We start from the raw sequence: 18,693 nt of genomic DNA, 5'->3' as shown, positions 1-18,693 counted from the left end.
TGGCAACCCAGACTGAGAAGTCTGCAGCAGAACAGCCCTTGGAAGCCAAAAGTACGCTGACGCACGGCAATGTAGAACAACAGAATACTGAAACAGCTACTTCAGTAGAGGGATTGAATAGTCCGATCAATCAATCTCCAAATGAAGTTGAAGTATTGAAATCACAAATGAGGTCATTAGTAAAAGACTTGCAGGAAGCCCAGAAAAAGCGGGATGAATCTGAACGCATGATGAAGTCTCTTCAGGACAGATGTCGGGATTTGGAACAAAAGTCGGCTAACGTCCAGCTGGGTAAGGAGGAAATAGAAGACCCTCTCGCGGGCCTAGCTCAGGACGACACCGAATATTACCATGATCTGTTGAGTGACACTGAATATTACGAGGACCTGGTCTGCCCACCTTGTGCCGAGAACTCCCAAAGTGCCGAAATCAGGATGAATCACTTAAAGTCTAAGGAACATAGGGAGATGGTGGCGTTACAGCTGGCAGCTGACAATGGAGCCCCGAGAGTCTCCAAGAAGCAAAAAAGGAAAAGATGAAGCAGAAGATGATAACCATCTGAACCATTATTAACTCTACCCGATCACACACGTGGTCCCCCGAACGGAGCCAAATCAGTTGGAAAGTAGGAAAATTTCCCAAGGCAATCCAACTGTTTTTTGTTTGTTTTAAAAAGTCAGCAATGCTGGTTCAGAAGTGATGGAAGTAAGGCTGTTAAGTCTAGGGAAGGACTATGGGATGAGTCCCTCTAGCAAGGTGACCCGACTACACCACGGAGGCGTGGTCCGGACCGAGTCAAGAAGATCTGAGACTGAATCTGTGAACTGTTTCCCGCAGAGACTGAATCTGTGAACTGTTTCCGCAGAGACTACCTCTGTGAACTGTTGTAACATGAAGTTGGATATGTTATGATGTTATGTTAATGGGGAATAAGTATGTTGTAAGCTAAAAAGGGAGGATTGTAGTGTATGTAACTGTTCTACATTTAAGAGAACTACTTTATGTAACCGTCCACCTTTAAGAGAACTATTTTAGGTGTGGCACTACTTTATCCTGGCTGCTGTATACTGTAATACCGACGGTGACCACACCGGTATATAAGTGCTGTGGCAGAATTTATTGGGCAGATTCGCCCTGACCTTCGAATAGTAAAGTCCTGTTTAAGTTACTCTTGTAGTCTGTGTATTACTTCGCTATACAACCCACAGACTTTACAGTGGCGACGAGTTCGATCTTACCCTACGGCAACAATACTTCTGAAGAAGTAAACGAGCATCGAGAAGAGGCACCCGCCCTCGTCGTTTTGCTGAGAGAAAACTCGAGTCTGCAGACCAAGAAAGGAGGAAGATTTCAAACACGAAGTCTTCCATCAGCAACAGGCACGGATTGTCCCTTCTGCCACGGTGGTGAGTGAGCTGATCAACACGAGAAGCAAGTCGGCCACGGTGACTGTGAGTAAAGGGAAAATAGAAACAAATAAACGGAGGATAAGGGCGGTGCACGCGACCACGGTCGAGGGGGAAAGGAGCCGGACAGAAGTCGGGCCCAGAGGCGCTGAGACTGGGGCAGCGTGGAGCAGAAGCCATGGTACAAGCGGGCTGGGGAGCATCATGAGACGACTAGACCGCGACGGCGATAAAGGCCGTATAAATAACGCGACCACGAGGCGCTGCGACCGGGATCGTAAGGCGCAGGAAGAGATAAAAATAAATAAATCGTGGAGAACGCAGCTGCAGCCGGGGAGGAAGCACCGGACTGTGAGAGGCTGGGAGGAGTGATTGGGTGAAAAAGGTCGGACAGTGACCGAGGCCACGAAGCGCTGCGACCGGGATCGTAAGGCGCGGGAAGAGATAAAATAAATAAATCGCGGAGAACTCAGCCGCAGCCGGGGAGGGAAGCACCGGACTGCGAGAGGGCTGGGAGGTGCGATTGAGAGCCGTGCGAGCGGGAGAGACAGAGCCCGAGCGAGAGCCGCGCGAACGGGAGAGACAGAGCCCGAGAGAGAGCGAGCGAGAGCCGCGCGAGCGGGAGAGACAGAGCCCGAGGAAGACTGAGCGAGATCCAGCCCAGCGGCTGAAACTGTTCACCGTCAACGGGTTGTACCCAGCACCGGAGAGACAGAGCCCGAGCGAGGGAGACTGAGCGAGATCCAGCCAGCGGCTGAGACCGTTCGCCGTCAACGGGTTGTACCCAGAGCCGGTTGCCCGGCCGAGAGAAGGGAACGCGCTGAGGCCGAAGAGCAGGCTGCGAACCCCGAAAGCCCGTGGCCGTCGACCGAGGGAAAAGCTTACCCCTCCCGCCAGGGGAAGAAATGCGGGAACCGCCATCTTGAAAGTGGGCGGGGAAAGAAGATAAGCGCGGGAAACCGCGGGAAGCCGCCAGTAGGCGGAGAAAAAGACAGAAGCGGGAACCACCATTTTGAAAGGGGCGGGGAAAGAAGATAGGTGCGGGGAAACCGCCATCTTGGAAAAAAAATTTAAAAAAAGAGTTAAAGAAATATTTCGTTGTTGTTTATCAGGGAGGTGAAGATGCCTAAGCGTGCTAACATCAACGATTTCAATTCCGAGGTAGAAGATTGGGCCACGTATGTAGAACGCATTGAGATATATTGTGAGGCCAATAAAATAGAAGATGATGATAAAGCTATAACCTTGCTAAACTCGATGGTGGTGAAGACATACGGGCTATTGAAGCATCTTCTAGCACCAGTTAAACCGGCGGATCAAACCTTCGATAATATTGTTGCTGTTCTGAAGGATCACTTGAACCCCACACCGCTGATGTTGGCGGAACGATTCAAATTTTATGCGAGAACGCAACGGAAAGAGGAAAGCAACGCGGAATACTTGGTCGAACTGCGTAGGCTAGCGAAATACTGCCAGTTTGGAGGAAATCTGACAGAGGCATTGCGAGACAAGTTCGTGTGCGGGTTGTCGAAGGAAGGAACGCAAAAGCGACTGCTCGAAGAGAACGACCTTACACTGGATAGGGCTGTCCTTATTGCAGCATCACACGAAGCCGCAGCGAAAGGAACTGCGGAAATGCAGCTGAAGGCAGCGGTCCTCAGTGTGGATCAAATTTCTTTGGGTGCAACGAAATGTTATCGTTGTGGGAAGACAACACATGATCAGAACCAATGCTGGTTTAAAAACCAGGACTGTAGGAAATGTGGCAAACTGGGTCACATAGCCAAAGTATGCCGGTCAGGGAAGAAGACCAACAACCAAAAAAAAAATCCATCACAGGAAAAGTACAACAAAGTACACAAGGTGGTTGAGAAGAGTTCAGATGAACAGAATTCGGATTCAGACCCAAGCAGCCAGGAACTGGGTAGTCTGAGAATTCATAATGTGAGTAAGGAAGCTGACCTACAAACTATCTGGGTCATGCTAAAAATAGCCGGAGTCCAAGTGAGAATGGAATTGGACACTGGATCAGCCCTATCAGTCATAAATCGAAGGGATTACAACCGGCTATTCTCACATATACCCTTGAGAGATACCAAGTTCGTATTGCAGACATACACGGGGCATAAAGTATACCCCATGGGAAAGATAAGAGTCAAGGTGAGAGACAGGGGCAAAGAAAACCCCGGAATGGACTTATACGTACTACCTGAGGGAGGACCACCACTTCTAGGACGGGAGTGGATCAAGAAAATAGACATGGAATGGCACTACCTCAAAGCAATAACGAGTGAGGACTCGGGGCAGACAATCAGCTCAGACTCTGAAATGGATGATGATAAGACCAGCCCAAGCATGAAAGACAAGTCTAAAATGAACTTGCTGACTAAGGTTGGTAGAACGAATGTGGGCCTAAAGGCTTATGCTCCAGAGGAGAACAAAGTTTCAGAACAGAATTCCTCTGAACAACAACAACATAGCTTGACAGTGAATTCTGAGTCTGTTCAAGTTACAGACATATATATTACTGAGGAACATCGAGCTCGAACGCAAACTTATTTCAGATTACGACAGCAATTAGAGCAATTGAATTGCCGTCTCGAGCAAGAGATGAAAGCAATGAAAAAGTTCTATGATACCGAATGGGAGAATCTGGAAAGACAACAGAAGCAGCTGGGGAAGAAAAGGGAGCAGGAGCACACAAACCGTCTGCACGAGGAGGCCAAACGAATCAAAGCTGATTCGGCTTCTGAAGGGGCGTGCTCCAATCCGGTGGAACAAGATGTGCCGCAACTGAAGGCGCTGGTTAGCAGGTTGCAGGCAGAAAAAGCTGAGTTGGTCGACATGACTTCCGAGCTCCTACTGAAGTTGGGTGCAGCATCACCGGACGATTCATTTGTGGAAATTCGAATGATGGGGGCTGCGGATGATGGCGAAGTAGAAGCAGCAAAGGAGCCCCAGGACAAGGTTCTAAACAGCCCTGCAGCTAATGGAAAAGGGATGAGGACAGAAGAGTTAACAGTCAGCCAACTCCTCCAGGGCAAGGTTATAAACAGCCCTGTAGTTAATGGAAAAGGGATGATGGCAGAAGAGTTAACAGTCAGCCAACTCATTCATATGCTGAGGGATAAAACTCTAAAATGGGAAAAACTTAAATACGAGCCTCAATCTTCAAAGGGAAGGGAGCTCTCAAAAGTCATTGGAAGAGCTGAGGTGGCAACCCAGACTGAGAAGTCTGCAGCAGAACAGCCCTTGGATGCCAAAAGTACGCTGACGCACGGCAATGTAGAACAACAGAATACTGAAACAGCTACTTCAGTAGAGGGATTGAATAGTCCGATCAATCAATCTCCGAATGAAGTTGAAGTATTGAAATCACAAATGAGGTCATTAGTAAAAGACTTGCAGGAAGCCCAGAAAAAGCGGGATGAATCTGAACGCATGATGAAGTCTCTTCAGGACAGATGTCGGTATTTGGAACAAAAGTCGGCTAACGTCCAGCTGGGTAAGGAGGAAATAGAAGACCCTCTCGCGGGCCTAGCTCAGGACGACACCGAATATTACCATGATCTGTTGAGTGACACTGAGTATTACGAGGACCTGGTCTGCCCAGCTTGTGCCGAGAACTCCCAAAGTGCCGAAATCAGGATGAATCACTTAAAGTCTAAGGAACATAGGGAGATGGTGGCGTTACAGCTGGCAGCTGACAATGGAGCCCCGAGAGTCTCCAAGAAGCAAAAAAGGAAAAGACGAAGCAGAAGATGATAACCATCTGAACCATTATTACCTCTACCCGATCACACACGTAGTCCCCCGAACGGAGCCAAATCAGTTGGAAAGTAGGAAAATTTCCCAAGGCAATCCAACTGTTTTTTGTTTGTTTTAAAAAGTCAGCAATGCTGGTTCAGAAGTGATGGAAGTAAGGCTGTTAAGTCTAGGGAAGGACTATGGGATGAGTCCCTCTAGCAAGGTGACCCGACTACACCACGGAGGCGTGGTCCGGACCGAGTCAAGAAGATCTGAGACTGAATCTGTGAACTGTTTCCCGCAGAGACTGAATCTGTGAACTGTTTCCGCAGAGACTACCTCTGTGAACTGTTGTAACATGAAGTTGGATATGTTATGATGTTATGTTAATGGGGAATAAGTATGTTGTAAGCTAAAAAGGGAGGATTGTAGTGTATGTAACTGTTCTACCTTTAAGAGAACTATTGTATGTAACCGTCCACCTTTAAGAGAACTATTTTAGGTGTGGCACTACTTTATCCTGGCTGCTGTATACTGTAATGCCGACGGTGACCACACCGGTATATAAGTGCTGTGGCAGAATTTATTGGGCAGATTCGCCCTGACCTTCGAATAGTAAAGTCCTGTTTAAGTTACTCTTGTAGTCTGTGTATTACTTTGCTATACAACCCACAGACTTTACAGATAAGGTGGTTAAAAAGGCATATGGGATACTTGCCTTCATTAGCCGAGGCATAGAATATATTAGCAGGGAGGTTATGATGGAGCTGTACAAAATGCTGGTGAGGCCACAGCTGGAGTACTGTGTGCAGTTCTGGGCACCTCACTATAGGAAGGATGTGATTGCTGTGGAGAGGATGCAGAGAAGATTCACCAGGATGTTACCTGGGATGGAGTGCCTCAGCTATGAAGAAAGACTAAACAGGCTGGTGTTGTTTTCCTTGGAGCAAAGAAGGCTGAGGGGGGACCTGATTGAGGTGTACAAAATGATGAGGGGCATAGATAGGGTAGACAAAGAGGAACTTTTCCCCTTAGTAGGGGGGTCAATAACAAGGGGGCATAGATTCAAGGTAAGGGGCAGGAGGTTTGGAGGGGATTTGAGGAGGAACTTTTTCACCCAGAGGGTGGTTGGAATCTGGAACTCACTGCCTGAAAGGGTGGTAGAGGCAGGAACCCTCATAACATTCAAGAAGCATTTGGATGAGCACTTGAAATGCCATTGCATACAAGGCTATGGACCAAATGCTGGAAAATGGGATTAGACTGGACAGGGATTGATGGTCGGCGCAGACACAATGGGCCGAAGGGCCTCTTTCTGTGCTGTATAACTCTATGACTCTATGACTCTATGACACCAACAGATCACCCAAAAGTCTCTCTCTCACACACACCAACAGATCACCCAACAGTCTCGCTCTAACACATACACCAACAGTTCACCCAACAATCTTTCTCTCACATTCACCAACAGATCACCCGACAGTCTCACACACACCAACAGATCACCCAAAAGTCTCTCTCTCACATTCACCAACTGATCACCCAACATTCTCTCTCTCTCTCACTAACACACCAACAGTTCACCCAACAGTCTCTCTCACATTCAGCAACAGACCACCCAACAGTCTCTCTCTCACACACACCAACAGATCACCCAACCTTCTCTCTCTCACACACACACCAACAGATCACTCAACAGTCTCTCTCTCACACACACACCAACAGATCACTCAACAGTCTCTTTCTCACATTCACCAACAGACCACCCAACAGTCTCTCTCTCACACACACCAACAGTTCACCCAACAGTCTCTCTCTCGCATTCACCAACAGGCCACCAAACATTCTCTCTCTCTCACAAGCACCAACAGATCACACAACAGTCTCTCTCTCATGCACGCTAGCAGATCTCCCAACAGTCTCTCTCTCCCATTCACCAACAGATCACTCAACAGTCTCTCTCTCGCATTCACCAACAGATCACCCAACAATCTCTCTCTCGAATTTACCAACAGATCACTCAACAGTCTCTCTCTCGCATTCACCACAGATCACCCAACATTCTCTCTCTCGAATTCACCAACAGATCACTCAACAGTTACAATCTCACACACATTCACAGATCACGCGACTGTCACTCTCCCACACACAAACTAACAGGTCACCCAACAGTCTCTCGCTCTCACACACAAGAACAGATCACCCAACATTCTCTCCTCGTATTCACCAACAGATCTCCCAACAGTCACAATCTAACACACATACACAGATCACGCGACAGACTCTCTCCCACACACAGAACAACAGATCACCAAAATGTCTCTCTCTCACACGCACACCAACAGATACGCAACAGTCTCTCTCACATACAAACCAACACATCACCAGACAGTCACACTCTCACATACACACCAACAGATCACCCATCAGACTCTCTCTCACACACACAGGAACAGATCACCCAACAGTTATCCTCTCGCATTCACCAACAGAACAAACAACACACTCTCTCTCTCACACACACACAAACAGATCTCCCAACATTTACTCTCGCGCATTCACCAGCAGAACAAAAAACACACTCTCTCTCTCACACACACACAAACAGATCTCCCAACATTTACTCTCGCGCATTCACCAGCAGAACACACAACACACTTTCTCTCTCACACACACACAAACAGATCTCCCAGCAGTTACTCTCTCGCATTTACCAACAGAACTCACAACAGTCTCTCTCTCACACACTCACACACACCAACAGACCACACAACAGTCTCTCTCTCACACAAGCCAAGAGATCACCCAACAGTCTGTCTCTCACGTTCACCAGCAAAGCACCCAACATTCACTCCCTTGCACCCATAGACCAACCGATCATCCAGCAGTCACTCTTTCGCATTCCCCAACAAAGCACCCAACAGTCTCTCTCTCTCATGTGCACCAACAGGTCAGCCAACAGTGTCTCTCTCACATTCACCAACAGACCATCCTACAGTCTCTCTCTCACACTTACACCAACAGAACACCCGACAGTCTCTTTCTCAGACTTACACCAATAGATCACTCAACAGTTTCTCTCACATTTACACCAACAGAGCACCTGACAGTCTCTCTTTTAAACACACCAACAGAGCACCCAACAGACTCTCTCACAATTACACCAACAGAGCTCCCAGCAGTCTCGCTCTCACATTTACACCAACAGAGCGCCCGTCAGTCTCTCTCTCACAAGCACATCAACAGATCACGCAACAGTCTCTCTCTTGCATTCACCAATGGCCCACCCGACAGTCTTTCTCTCACACGTACACCAACAGTTCACCCAACAGCCTCTCTCTCTCACACACACACACCGAGATCACCGAACTGTCTCTCTCACACACGTACCAACAGACAAGCCAAATGTCATGCTCTCACATGGGTTCAAATCCCACTCCAGAGACGTGAGCACAACAATCCAGGCCAACGCTCCAGTGCAGCACTCAGGGGATGCTGTACTTTCAGAGGGGTTGTACTGAGGGAGCGCTGCACTGTTGGAGGGCCAGTACAGAGGGAGCGCTGCACTGTCAGAGGACCAGTACTTAGGGAGCGCTGCAATGCCGGAGGAGCAGTACTGAGCGAGCGCTGCACTGTCGGAGGGGCAGTACTGAGGGAGCGCTGCACTGTCGGAGGGGCAGTACTGAGGGGGTGTTGGATTGTTGGAGGAGCAGTAGTGAGAGAGCACTACACTGTTGGATGGGCAGTACTGAGGGAGTGCTGCACTGTTGGAGGGGCGGTACTGAGGGTGTGCTGCACTGTCGGAGGGGCAGTACTGAGGGAGGGCTGCACTGTCGGACGGACAGTACAGAGGGAGTGCTGCACTTTCAGGGGGCAGTACTGAGGAAGCGCTGCACTGTCAGAGTGGCAGTACCGAGGGAGTGCTACATTGTCAGATGGGCAGTACGGAGCGAGCGCTGCACTATCAGATGGTCAGTACTGAGGGAGCGCTGCACTGTCAGAGTGGCAGTACTGAGGGAATGCTGCACTGCCGGTGGGGCAGTAATGTGAGAGTGCTGCACTGTCAGAATGGCAGTACTGAGGGAGGGCTGCACTGTCGGAGGGGCAGTACTGAGTGTGCGCTGCACTGTTGGAGGGGCAGTACTGAGGGAGTGCTGCACTGTCGGGGGGCAGTACTGAGTGGGTAGAGCTGCTGTATTTTTCTAGGTGACGTTAAACCGAGGCCCCTGTGCCCTCTCAGGTGGATGTATAGCTCCCATGGCACTATTTTGAAGAGGAGCAGTGAAGTTAGCCCTAGTGTCCTGGCCATTATTTATCCCTCATTCAACATCGCCAAAACAGATGACCTGCTCCTTATCACATTGCTGCTTGTGGGATCTTTCAGTGTATAAATTGGCAGCCGCATTTCCTACATTACAACAAAGACTACACTTTTTAAAATGCTGCATTGGTTGTAAAGCATTTTGGGACATCCTAGGGTCGTGAAAGGCGCTATAAGAGTACAACTCCTTCCCTTGCAATAATACATATCACTGTGCGCTACATTACATCAATGACTACACTCCGAACACACTTCCTAGGCTTTAAAGCGCTTTGAGCCATCTGATGTTCGTGAAAGGCGCTATGATATATCGGTGAATGTCAACAATAAATGCTTTGATAAGTATTATTCTGAGAAGTAACTTATAAATGAGAACACAAATCATGTAACACTAGGATTGGCTGTTGGGCCAGTTTCTGCTGATATCTGATCGTGTATTTGTACTCTGTTACCAGATCACATTGCTTCTATCAGACAGACCTTGAAAGAATGTAGCGACATTCATTTCCGCAGAGTCACCGAATTCTACCGCCAGAGAATAGAAGAAGCCATTGAGGAATGTCTAGGAGGAATCAGTCTGACGTTATCAGCCAAAATACAATGGAGCCGTCAACCTGCTCCCTTACCCATAGCGAGCTCGTATTTCACAACCTCCCCTCAGAGTTCAGCGCAAGACCCTGGCACATTATGCTGAGAATCACAGACGTCTGCAGCTTAAGAACACAAGAAATAGGAGCAGGAGTAGACCACTCGGCCCCTCGAGCTTGCTCCGCCATTCAATAAGATCATGGCTGAACTGATCTTGGCCTTTGCTCCACTTTTCCGCATGTTCCCCATAACCAATGACTCTCCTGTATTTCACAAGTGAGTCTATCTCAGCCTTGAATATATTCAATGACTCATCGTTCACCGTTCTCTGGTGTAGGGAATTCCAAAGAGTGACGACCTTCTGAGAGAAGACATTCCTGCTCATCTCCATCTTAAATGGGCGACCCCTTATTCTGAAACTACGCCCCCTAGTTCTAGATTCCCCCACGAGGGTCCTCTCAGCGTTAACCCTGTCAAGCCTCCTCAGCATCATACATGTTTCAATAAGATCACCTCTCATCCTTCTAATATCCAATGATTATAGGCCCAACGTGCTCAACCTTTCTTCATAAGACAACCCCTTCATCCCAGGAATCAACGTAGTGAACCTTCTCTTAACTGGCTCCAATGCAAATATATCCATAGTTAAATAAGGAGACACAAACTGTACGTAGTACTGCAGGTGTCTCCAAATATGGTCTCGCCAACGTTCTGTACAGTTGTAGCAAGACTTCCCTACTTCTTTACTCCATCACCCTTGCAATAAGGGTTAATATTCCATTTGCCTTCCTAATTAGGTGCTGCACCTACATGCTAACTTTTTGTGATTCATGTACCACGACCCCAGATCCCTCTGTACCGCAGCATTCTGTAGTCTCTCTCCATTTAAATAACAATTTGCTTTTCTGTTCTTCCTACCAAAGTGGATAGGCTCACATTTTCCCACATTATACTCTATCTGCCATTTTGTTTGGCCAAAGATTGTACTTTGGCCCGGTCAAACTTTCTTGTTTCAGGAAAATTTGGCAAGTCATTTTCAAAGCTGAAGTCTGTAACTCCCTGTTTTCAATCTGCAGAAGTTAACCTCTGCAGGGAGAAAGATTGCCACTTCAGTGTCGTGGCGTGGAAACTCGTTCAGTGGGAGTGTTTATAGAAATATTACCTGACCCTCCCCCCCTTTCGGTTTTATATTCTTTCTCAGGATGTGGGCATCACTGCATTGATTGCTCTTGAGAAGGTGTTCGGCCTTCTTCTTGAACCGGTGGGTAGTGGGTTTGATATAATTGAGTGATCCCTTGGCTCACTCCAGCGGGATGTTCAGCGTGAAATATTTTGACTGAGATGGCAGCTCCCACTGTCCGTATCTGTGTGTGACACCTGAAATTCCTGGGGGCCCTGGTGATGTAAAATCAGCTGCCCTGGTCCAATCGACTGCAACAGAGTATAGAAAGTCTAGCAGAAGGGGCAGGTAAATGGCAGATGGAATTTAATACAGAGAACAGTGAGGTGATGCATTTTGGCAGAAGGAACAAGGAGAGGCAATAGACACTACATGGCAGTTTTAAAGAGTGTGCAGGGATAGAGGGACCTGGGACTTAATGTGCATAGGCCCCTGAATGTGGCAGGACATATTGAGAGAGTAGTTACAAAACCATATGGGATCTTGGGCTTCATAAATAGAGGTATTGAGTACAAAAGTAGAGAAGTTATGCTGAAACTTTATAAAGCGCTGGTTAGGCCACAACTGGAGTATTGCATCCAGTTCTGGTCACCACACTTTAGGAAGGATGTGAAGGCCCTTGAGAGGGTGCAGAGGAGATTTACCAGAATGGTTCCGGGGATGGGGGATCTTAGCTACAAGGACAGGTTGGAGAAGCTGGAATTGTTTTCATTCGAGCAAAGGAGGTTGCGTGTGATTTGATAGAGGTGTACAAGATAATGACGGGTTTGGATAGGCTAGACGGGGAAAGGCTGTTCCCACTAGTTGATGTTACAAGGACGATGGAACACAGATTAAAGTTTTGGCCAAGAGATACAGGGAGGGGATTTGAGGAAAAACTATTTTATGCAGCGAGTGGTGAGGACATGGATCTCGCTGCCGACAGAAGTGGTGGAAGCGGAGACACTCATTGTTTTCAAGGGGAGACTGGATAGGGAAATAAACTTGCAGGGACTGACTGGATTGCGCTACAGAGAGCCGGCATGGACTCGATGGGCCGGATGGCCTCCTTCTGCGCCGTTATGATTCCATGACTCTATGACCATTCTCTGATGGACGGAGAGCGAGGCTAAACCGTCTCTGATGTGCTTCAACTTGTTTTACAGGAAATCCAACAGCTGGCGAGGAACGCTCGTAACCAGGATGCATCCAGACCTCTCCTGGACACCGTGATGGAGTTGGGAGCTCGGGCCGGGAGAGCGATGTGGGAAACCTTTATAAAGATGGAGCTCACCAAAACGAAACTGCGAAAAATATTGCAAGAGATTGAAAGTAAAGGTACGGGGCGAGATTGAATGCACCCAGCTTTAAAAATGAACACGCACTGTCATCTTTGTGCAAAAGAATATTGTGAATAGTAACTGTTGAAAATTGTGTTAATAGGAGCCAATCTACCATTGAAAGCAATTTGGAGCCTAACAGAACCCAGAGTGTCCAATTATCTAATAGGTAAATGTAGACACAAACGATTATTGTGAAACTGTGTGGGAAGATTTCCTTTTGCACTCCATTGTAGACCGCCGTACTGAAGGGAATTTGCACGGGGGAATCTCCCGATAGTTCAGCGTAACTTCGGCAGAAACCCTGTTTAAGTGGTGGATCTGGGGTTTCCGAGGAAATTCCCGGCACTTGTACTTATAGAACATGAAGTGGAACATGCTGGCATTACGGAGTAAGTCAGAGAGCACCTGATGTACTGGCTGAGTAACTAGACTAGACAATCCAGAGAAAGTGAGCATATATCCAACCGTGTAAGTTGGAAAATTTCGATTTTTATTCATTCCTGGAATGTGGCCGTCGCTGGCAAGGCCAGCCTTTATTGTCCAGCACTAATTGCCCTTGAGAAGGTGGTGGTGAGCCACCTTCTTGAACCGCTGCAGTCCTTGTGGTGAAGGTACTCCCACATTGCTGTTAGGGAGGGAGTTCCACGATTTTGACCCAGCGTCGATGCAGGATGGGGGATATATTTCTAAGTCAGGATGGTGTGTGACTTGGACGGGAACTTGCAGGTGATGGTGTTTCCATATGCCTGCTGCCCTTATCCTTCTATGTGGAAGAGGTTGCGGGTTTGAGAGGTGCTGCTGAAGAAGCCTTGGCGAGTTGCTGCAGTGCATCTTGTAGATGGTACACACTGCAGCCACGGTACGCTGATAGTGGAGGGAGTGAAGGTTTAAGGTGGTGGAAGTGCTGCCAATCAAGTGGCCTGCTTTGTCCTGGATAGTACCCAGCTTCTTGATTGTTGTTGGAGCTGCACTCATCCAGACAAATGTAGAGTATTTCCATCACACTCCTTACTTGTGCCTTGTAGATGGTGGAAAGGTTTTAGGTAGTCAGAAGGTGAGACACTCGCCGCAGAATAACCAGCTCCTGATCAGCTGATGCAGCCACAATCTTTTTGTGGCTCGTCCAGTTAATTTTTTGATTAATGGAGATCGCCAGGATATTGTTGGTGGGGGATTTGGCGGCAGTAATGCCGTTGAATATCACGGGGTGGTGGTAAGATTATCTCTTGTTGGAGATAGTCATTGCCTGGCACTTGTGTGGCGTCAATGTTACTTGCCACTTAACAGCCCTATTCTGAATGTCATCCGTGTCTTGCTGCATGTGGGCATGGACTGCTTCATTATCTGAGGAGTTGTAAATGGCACTGAACACTGTGCAGTCCTCAGTGAACAAACCCATTTCTGAAATTACGATGGAGGGAAGGTCATTGATGAAGCAGCTGAAGATGGTTGGGCCTAGGACACTGCCCTGAAGAACACCTGCACCAATGTCCTGCGGTTGCTATGATTGCCCTCCAATAACCACAACCATCTTAATTTGTGCTCGGTATGACTACAGCCAGTGGAGATATTTCCCCCTGATTGCCATTGATTTTAATTTTACTAGGCCTCCCTGGTTCCACACAGTCAAATACTGCCTTGATATCAAGGGCAGTTACTCGCTCCTCACCTCTGGAATTCAGCTCTTTTATCCATATTTGGTCTAACGTTGTAATGAGGTCTGGAGTTGAGTGGTCCTGGCGGAACCCAAACTAGGCATCGTTGAGCAGGTTATTGGTGAGTAAGTACCACTTGTTAGCACTATGGACAACACCTTCGGTCACTTTGCTAATGATTGAGAATAGAATGATGGGGCGGTAATTATCTGGATTGGATTTGACCTGCTTGCTGTGGACAGTACATTCCTGCGCAGGTTTCCACATTGTCAGGTGAATGCCAGTGTTGTAGCTGTACTTGAATAGCTTGGCTAGAGGCGCAGCTAGTTCTGGTGCACATGTCTTCAGCACGATAGCCGGGATGGTGTCGGGGCCCATAGCCTTTACTGTATACAGTGCATTCAGTCATTTCTTGATAGCACTTGGAGCGATTCAAGTTGGCTGAAGAATGATTTCTGTGATGGTGGGGGCCTCAGGTGGTGGCCGATATAAATCATGCACACGGCATTCTGGCTGAAGATGTTTGCAAGCAGTTCAGCCTTATCTTTTGTTCTCGTGTGCTGTGCTCTGCCATCATTGAGGATGGGGATGTTCACGGAGCCTCCTCCTCCTGTTAGATGTTTAATTGCCCACCACCATTCACGATTTGATGTGGCAGGATTGCAGAACTTCGATCTGGTCCATTGTTTGTGGAATCGCTTAGCTCTGTCTATAGCATTCTGCTTCCACTTTTTAGCATGCATGTAGCCCTGTGTTGCAGCATCCCCAGGTTGGCACCTCATTTTTACGTATGCCTGATGTTGCTCCTGACATGCTCCTCTACACACCTCACTGAACCATGGTTGGTCCCCTGGCTTGGTGTTAATGGTAGTGTGAGGGATATGCTGGACCATGAGGTTAAAGAGTTTGCTGCTGATTGCCCACAGCGCCTCATGCTTGCCCAGCTTTGAGCTACTAGATCTGTTCTGAATCTATCCCACTTAGCACAGTGATAGTGCCACACAACACGATGGAGGGTGTCCTCAGTGTGAAGACGGGACTGCATCTCCACAATGATTGTGCGGTGGTCACTGCTACCAATGCTGCCATTGGACAGATGCACCTGCGACAGATCGATTGATGAGGACGCGGTCAAGTGGGTTTTCCCTCGCGTTGGTTCCCTCACCACCAGTCTGTAAGATCTATCATTCAGGACTCGGCCAGCTCGGTCAGTAGATTTGCTAACGAGCCACTTTTGGTTATGGACATTGAAGTCCCCCACCCAGAGTACATTCAGTGCCCTTGTTACTCTCAGTGCTTCTTCCAAGTGGTGTTCAACATGGAGGAATACTGATTCATCAGCTGAGGGAGTGCGCTAGGTGATATTCAGCAGAAGGTTTCCTTGTCCATGAGCTTTTGTGTAGTCCGGAGTCAATGTTGAGTACTCCCAGGGCCACTCCTTTCCGACTGTATGCCACTGTCCCGCCTCCTCTGGTGGTTCTGTCCTGTCGGTGGGTCAGGACGCACCCAGGGATGGTGATGGAGGATTTTGGGGCATTGGCTGAAAGGTATGTTTCTGTGAGTGTGACTATGTCACGCTGTTGCTTGACTAATCTGTGGGACAGCTCTCCTAATTGTGGCACATGTCACCAGATGTTAGTGAGGAGGACTTTGCAGGGTCGACTGGGCTGGTTGTGCCTTTGTCGTTTTCGAAGCCTGTGCCGAGGTCGATGCCAGTTGGTCCATCCAGTTTTATTCTTATTATTGTTTTCTGTAGCAGTTCAGAGGGCATTTAAGAGTCAACCACATTGCAGTGGCTCTGGAGTCACACATAGACCAGACCAGGTAAGGACATCAGATTTCAATCCCTAATGAACATTAGTGAACCAGATGGATTTTTTAAGACAATCCGTTAGTTTCACGGTTACCATTACTGCTATTAGCTTTTTATTCCAGCTTTCTTTAATTCCCTCAATTTAAATTCCCCAGCTGCTGTTGTGAGATTTGAACTCACGTCTCTGGATGTATATGTCGACATTACTTAAGCTTGTTATTAACAACTTATATTGCAGTAATATTCCGATGCTCTCTTAATAGATAGTGAAAGTATAATCTGAAATATTTCTTTTACAACTTTAAATATGGACTCCCCGCCCTACAATGCATGGCAGATGATGCTTTTTTGTTGTACATTATTGATAACAACTTCAATTTTCATTTCAAGAAATTCAGGTTCCACACAAAATATTCCTTCGTGAAAACAATGCATATCTAAAGGTAAATATAATCGGTGCAAAAGACATTAACTTCAACCTGGAGGATGGATACATCTAACAGGTAATCGTCGCTTCCAACCCTGATCAGAATTTTTCAAGACATTTCCTAACTGTGAGAGGCAGGAAACGTAAGAAAGACCAAAGGAACATAGACAAAGCAGGACGTGAAACCATGAGAATCTCTCAGTTGTTCAGGAGCAGTTTTGGTAAAAGCAGCCTGTCTGGGACTGCAGTGGTCAGTGGTCCGGCAGGGATTGGAAAGTCCACCATGGTTCAGAAGATTGTCCATGACTGGGCCGCAGGGAAAATCTACCAACAGTTTCAGTTTGTGTTTCAATTTAAATTTCGAGACCTCAACAACATAAAAGGCAGGACGAGCATCAAGAAATTGATCCTGGATTCATATCCTCACTTTGGGAATGGGATCGAGCACCTCTGGGCGGAACCTCAGGGGCTGCTCTTTATATTGGACAGTTTAGAGGAGTGTAAGGAGAAGATTGATTTCACAGACTCGAAGAGGAACACACTCAATGAGCACCAGTGTTTCCACCCGGAATGCCTCTGTGAAGTGGCTGACATTGTGCGCTGTCTGATCCAGGAGAAAGTGCTGAGAGGCTGTTCGGTGCTGGTCACAACCCGCTCGACTGAACTGGAGTCACTGAGAAAAGCTGCGATCAATCTGTGGGCAGAGATCGTGGGCTTTTTGAAGGAACAGCGCAGGAAATACTTCAAGCAATATTTTACAGACCAGCAACTGGCGTAAGAAGTTTTCACCCATGTGGAACAGCATGACATCCTGTACTCCATGTGTGACAATCCTTCCTACTGTAGTGTCATCTGTTGCTCACTGGCCCCACAAATGCAGGGGAGACCGAATCTACACCCTGAAACCATCACACAACTCTTTGCAAGTTACATAATGAAAATTTTTAAAAACCATCAGTTCAACATTTATAAACATCAGGATCTCCCACCTGAGCAAACGCGTGAACTGTTACTCAGAACTGGTGAAATGGCCTATCTGGGAATCGGCCAGAACATCTTGCAGTTCAACGAGAACCACTTACATGACTTCAGACTGGAGCGCTCACAGGCTCTGCCGGGGTTTGTGACCGAACACCTGGACCCAGACACTGCTGAACCCCTCTTCTCGTTCATTCTCATCATCCTCCAGGAGTTTGTGGTGGCACTGTCTAAATACCTGACTGCAGATCCACAGGGCCTGACAAAGCTCCTGGATTCTGCCCAGAGCGACGACCGATTCAGAACATTCCTCCGATTTATTGTCCGTCTCTCCTCACAAGGAGCAGCTTGGATACTTGGAGAGCAGCTGGGATCCCTTCCTCAGCAGACAACCTGCAGGGTGATCGACTGGGTGAAGGAACGAACTGAAAGTAGCCTCAACAACACCCACAATCTATTGGGCAAAAGGAAGCTGTTGGAATCACTGTATTATCTGTTTGAGTCACAGAACAAAGGGATAATGCAGCAGACGGTGGGATTGGGAGGGTCACTGACACTTGGTGAATGCTTTCCCTACAATGCAATACGACTGACGCCGGTAGACTGCACTGTGCTGATGACCGTCATTGGTCATTGTGAGTAATCCAGGAACTTAACCTCGATAACTGCTGCCTGGGAACTGAAGGGATCCAGAGACTGGCACCTGTTCTACACAAATGCAAAGTGGTCAGGTATTTCTGTAGGGTTTATTTCTTCCTCTTAGTACAAAACGAATATGAGCAGGAGTAGGCCATATGGCCCCTCAAGCCTGCTCCGCCATTTAATAAGATCATGGCTGATCTTCGACCTCAACTCCACTTTCCCGCCTGATCTCCATATCCCATAATTCCTCTAGAATCCAAAAATCAATCGATCTATGTCTTGAATATATTCAATGATTGAGTATCCACAGCCCTCTGAGGTAGAGAACTCCAAAGATTCCCAACCCTCTAAGTGAAGAGATTTCTCCCCACCTAAATGGCTGCACCATAATAGATAAATGAGTTACATAAAAAGGAACCCAAAAATAGATTATAAACATTTAAATAGTAAAAGTATAATCAAAGGAAGGGTGGGTCTGATTAGAGTCCAAAAAGGAGATATTCAGGGCAGGGCTGAGGTACAAAATGAGGACTTTGCATCAGTCTTCATTAAACAAGAGAATGGGGCCAATGTCACAGTAAAGGAGGAGATAGTAGAGAAATTGGATAGGATAA

The 18,693-nt window shown here is 47.5% G+C and overlaps 1 protein-coding gene across 1 annotated transcript in view; it reads left to right on the top strand.

The window, feature by feature from the left end:
- The window catches only part of LOC147092535 (NACHT, LRR and PYD domains-containing protein 6-like), a 121,618-nt gene that overhangs the window by 11,977 nt on the left and 90,948 nt on the right, over window positions 1-18,693 (top strand). The window contains 5 exon segments of the mRNA XM_085975601.1: window positions 9,930-10,105; window positions 12,388-12,559; window positions 12,665-12,730; window positions 16,423-18,075; window positions 18,078-18,168. Coding sequence (XP_085831727.1) covers window positions 9,930-10,105; window positions 12,388-12,559; window positions 12,665-12,730; window positions 16,423-18,075; window positions 18,078-18,168 — 2,158 coding nt within the window.

This window comes from Somniosus microcephalus, unplaced genomic scaffold (assembly GCF_052327205.1).
Source record: "Somniosus microcephalus isolate GS21.2 unplaced genomic scaffold, FLI_Smic_1.0 unresolved_chr2, whole genome shotgun sequence".
In the NCBI taxonomy this organism is placed as follows: Eukaryota; Metazoa; Chordata; class Chondrichthyes; order Squaliformes; family Somniosidae; genus Somniosus; species Somniosus microcephalus.
The sequence above is the reverse complement of the archived record's forward strand: the minus strand, read 5'-3'. Positions and strand labels throughout refer to the sequence as shown.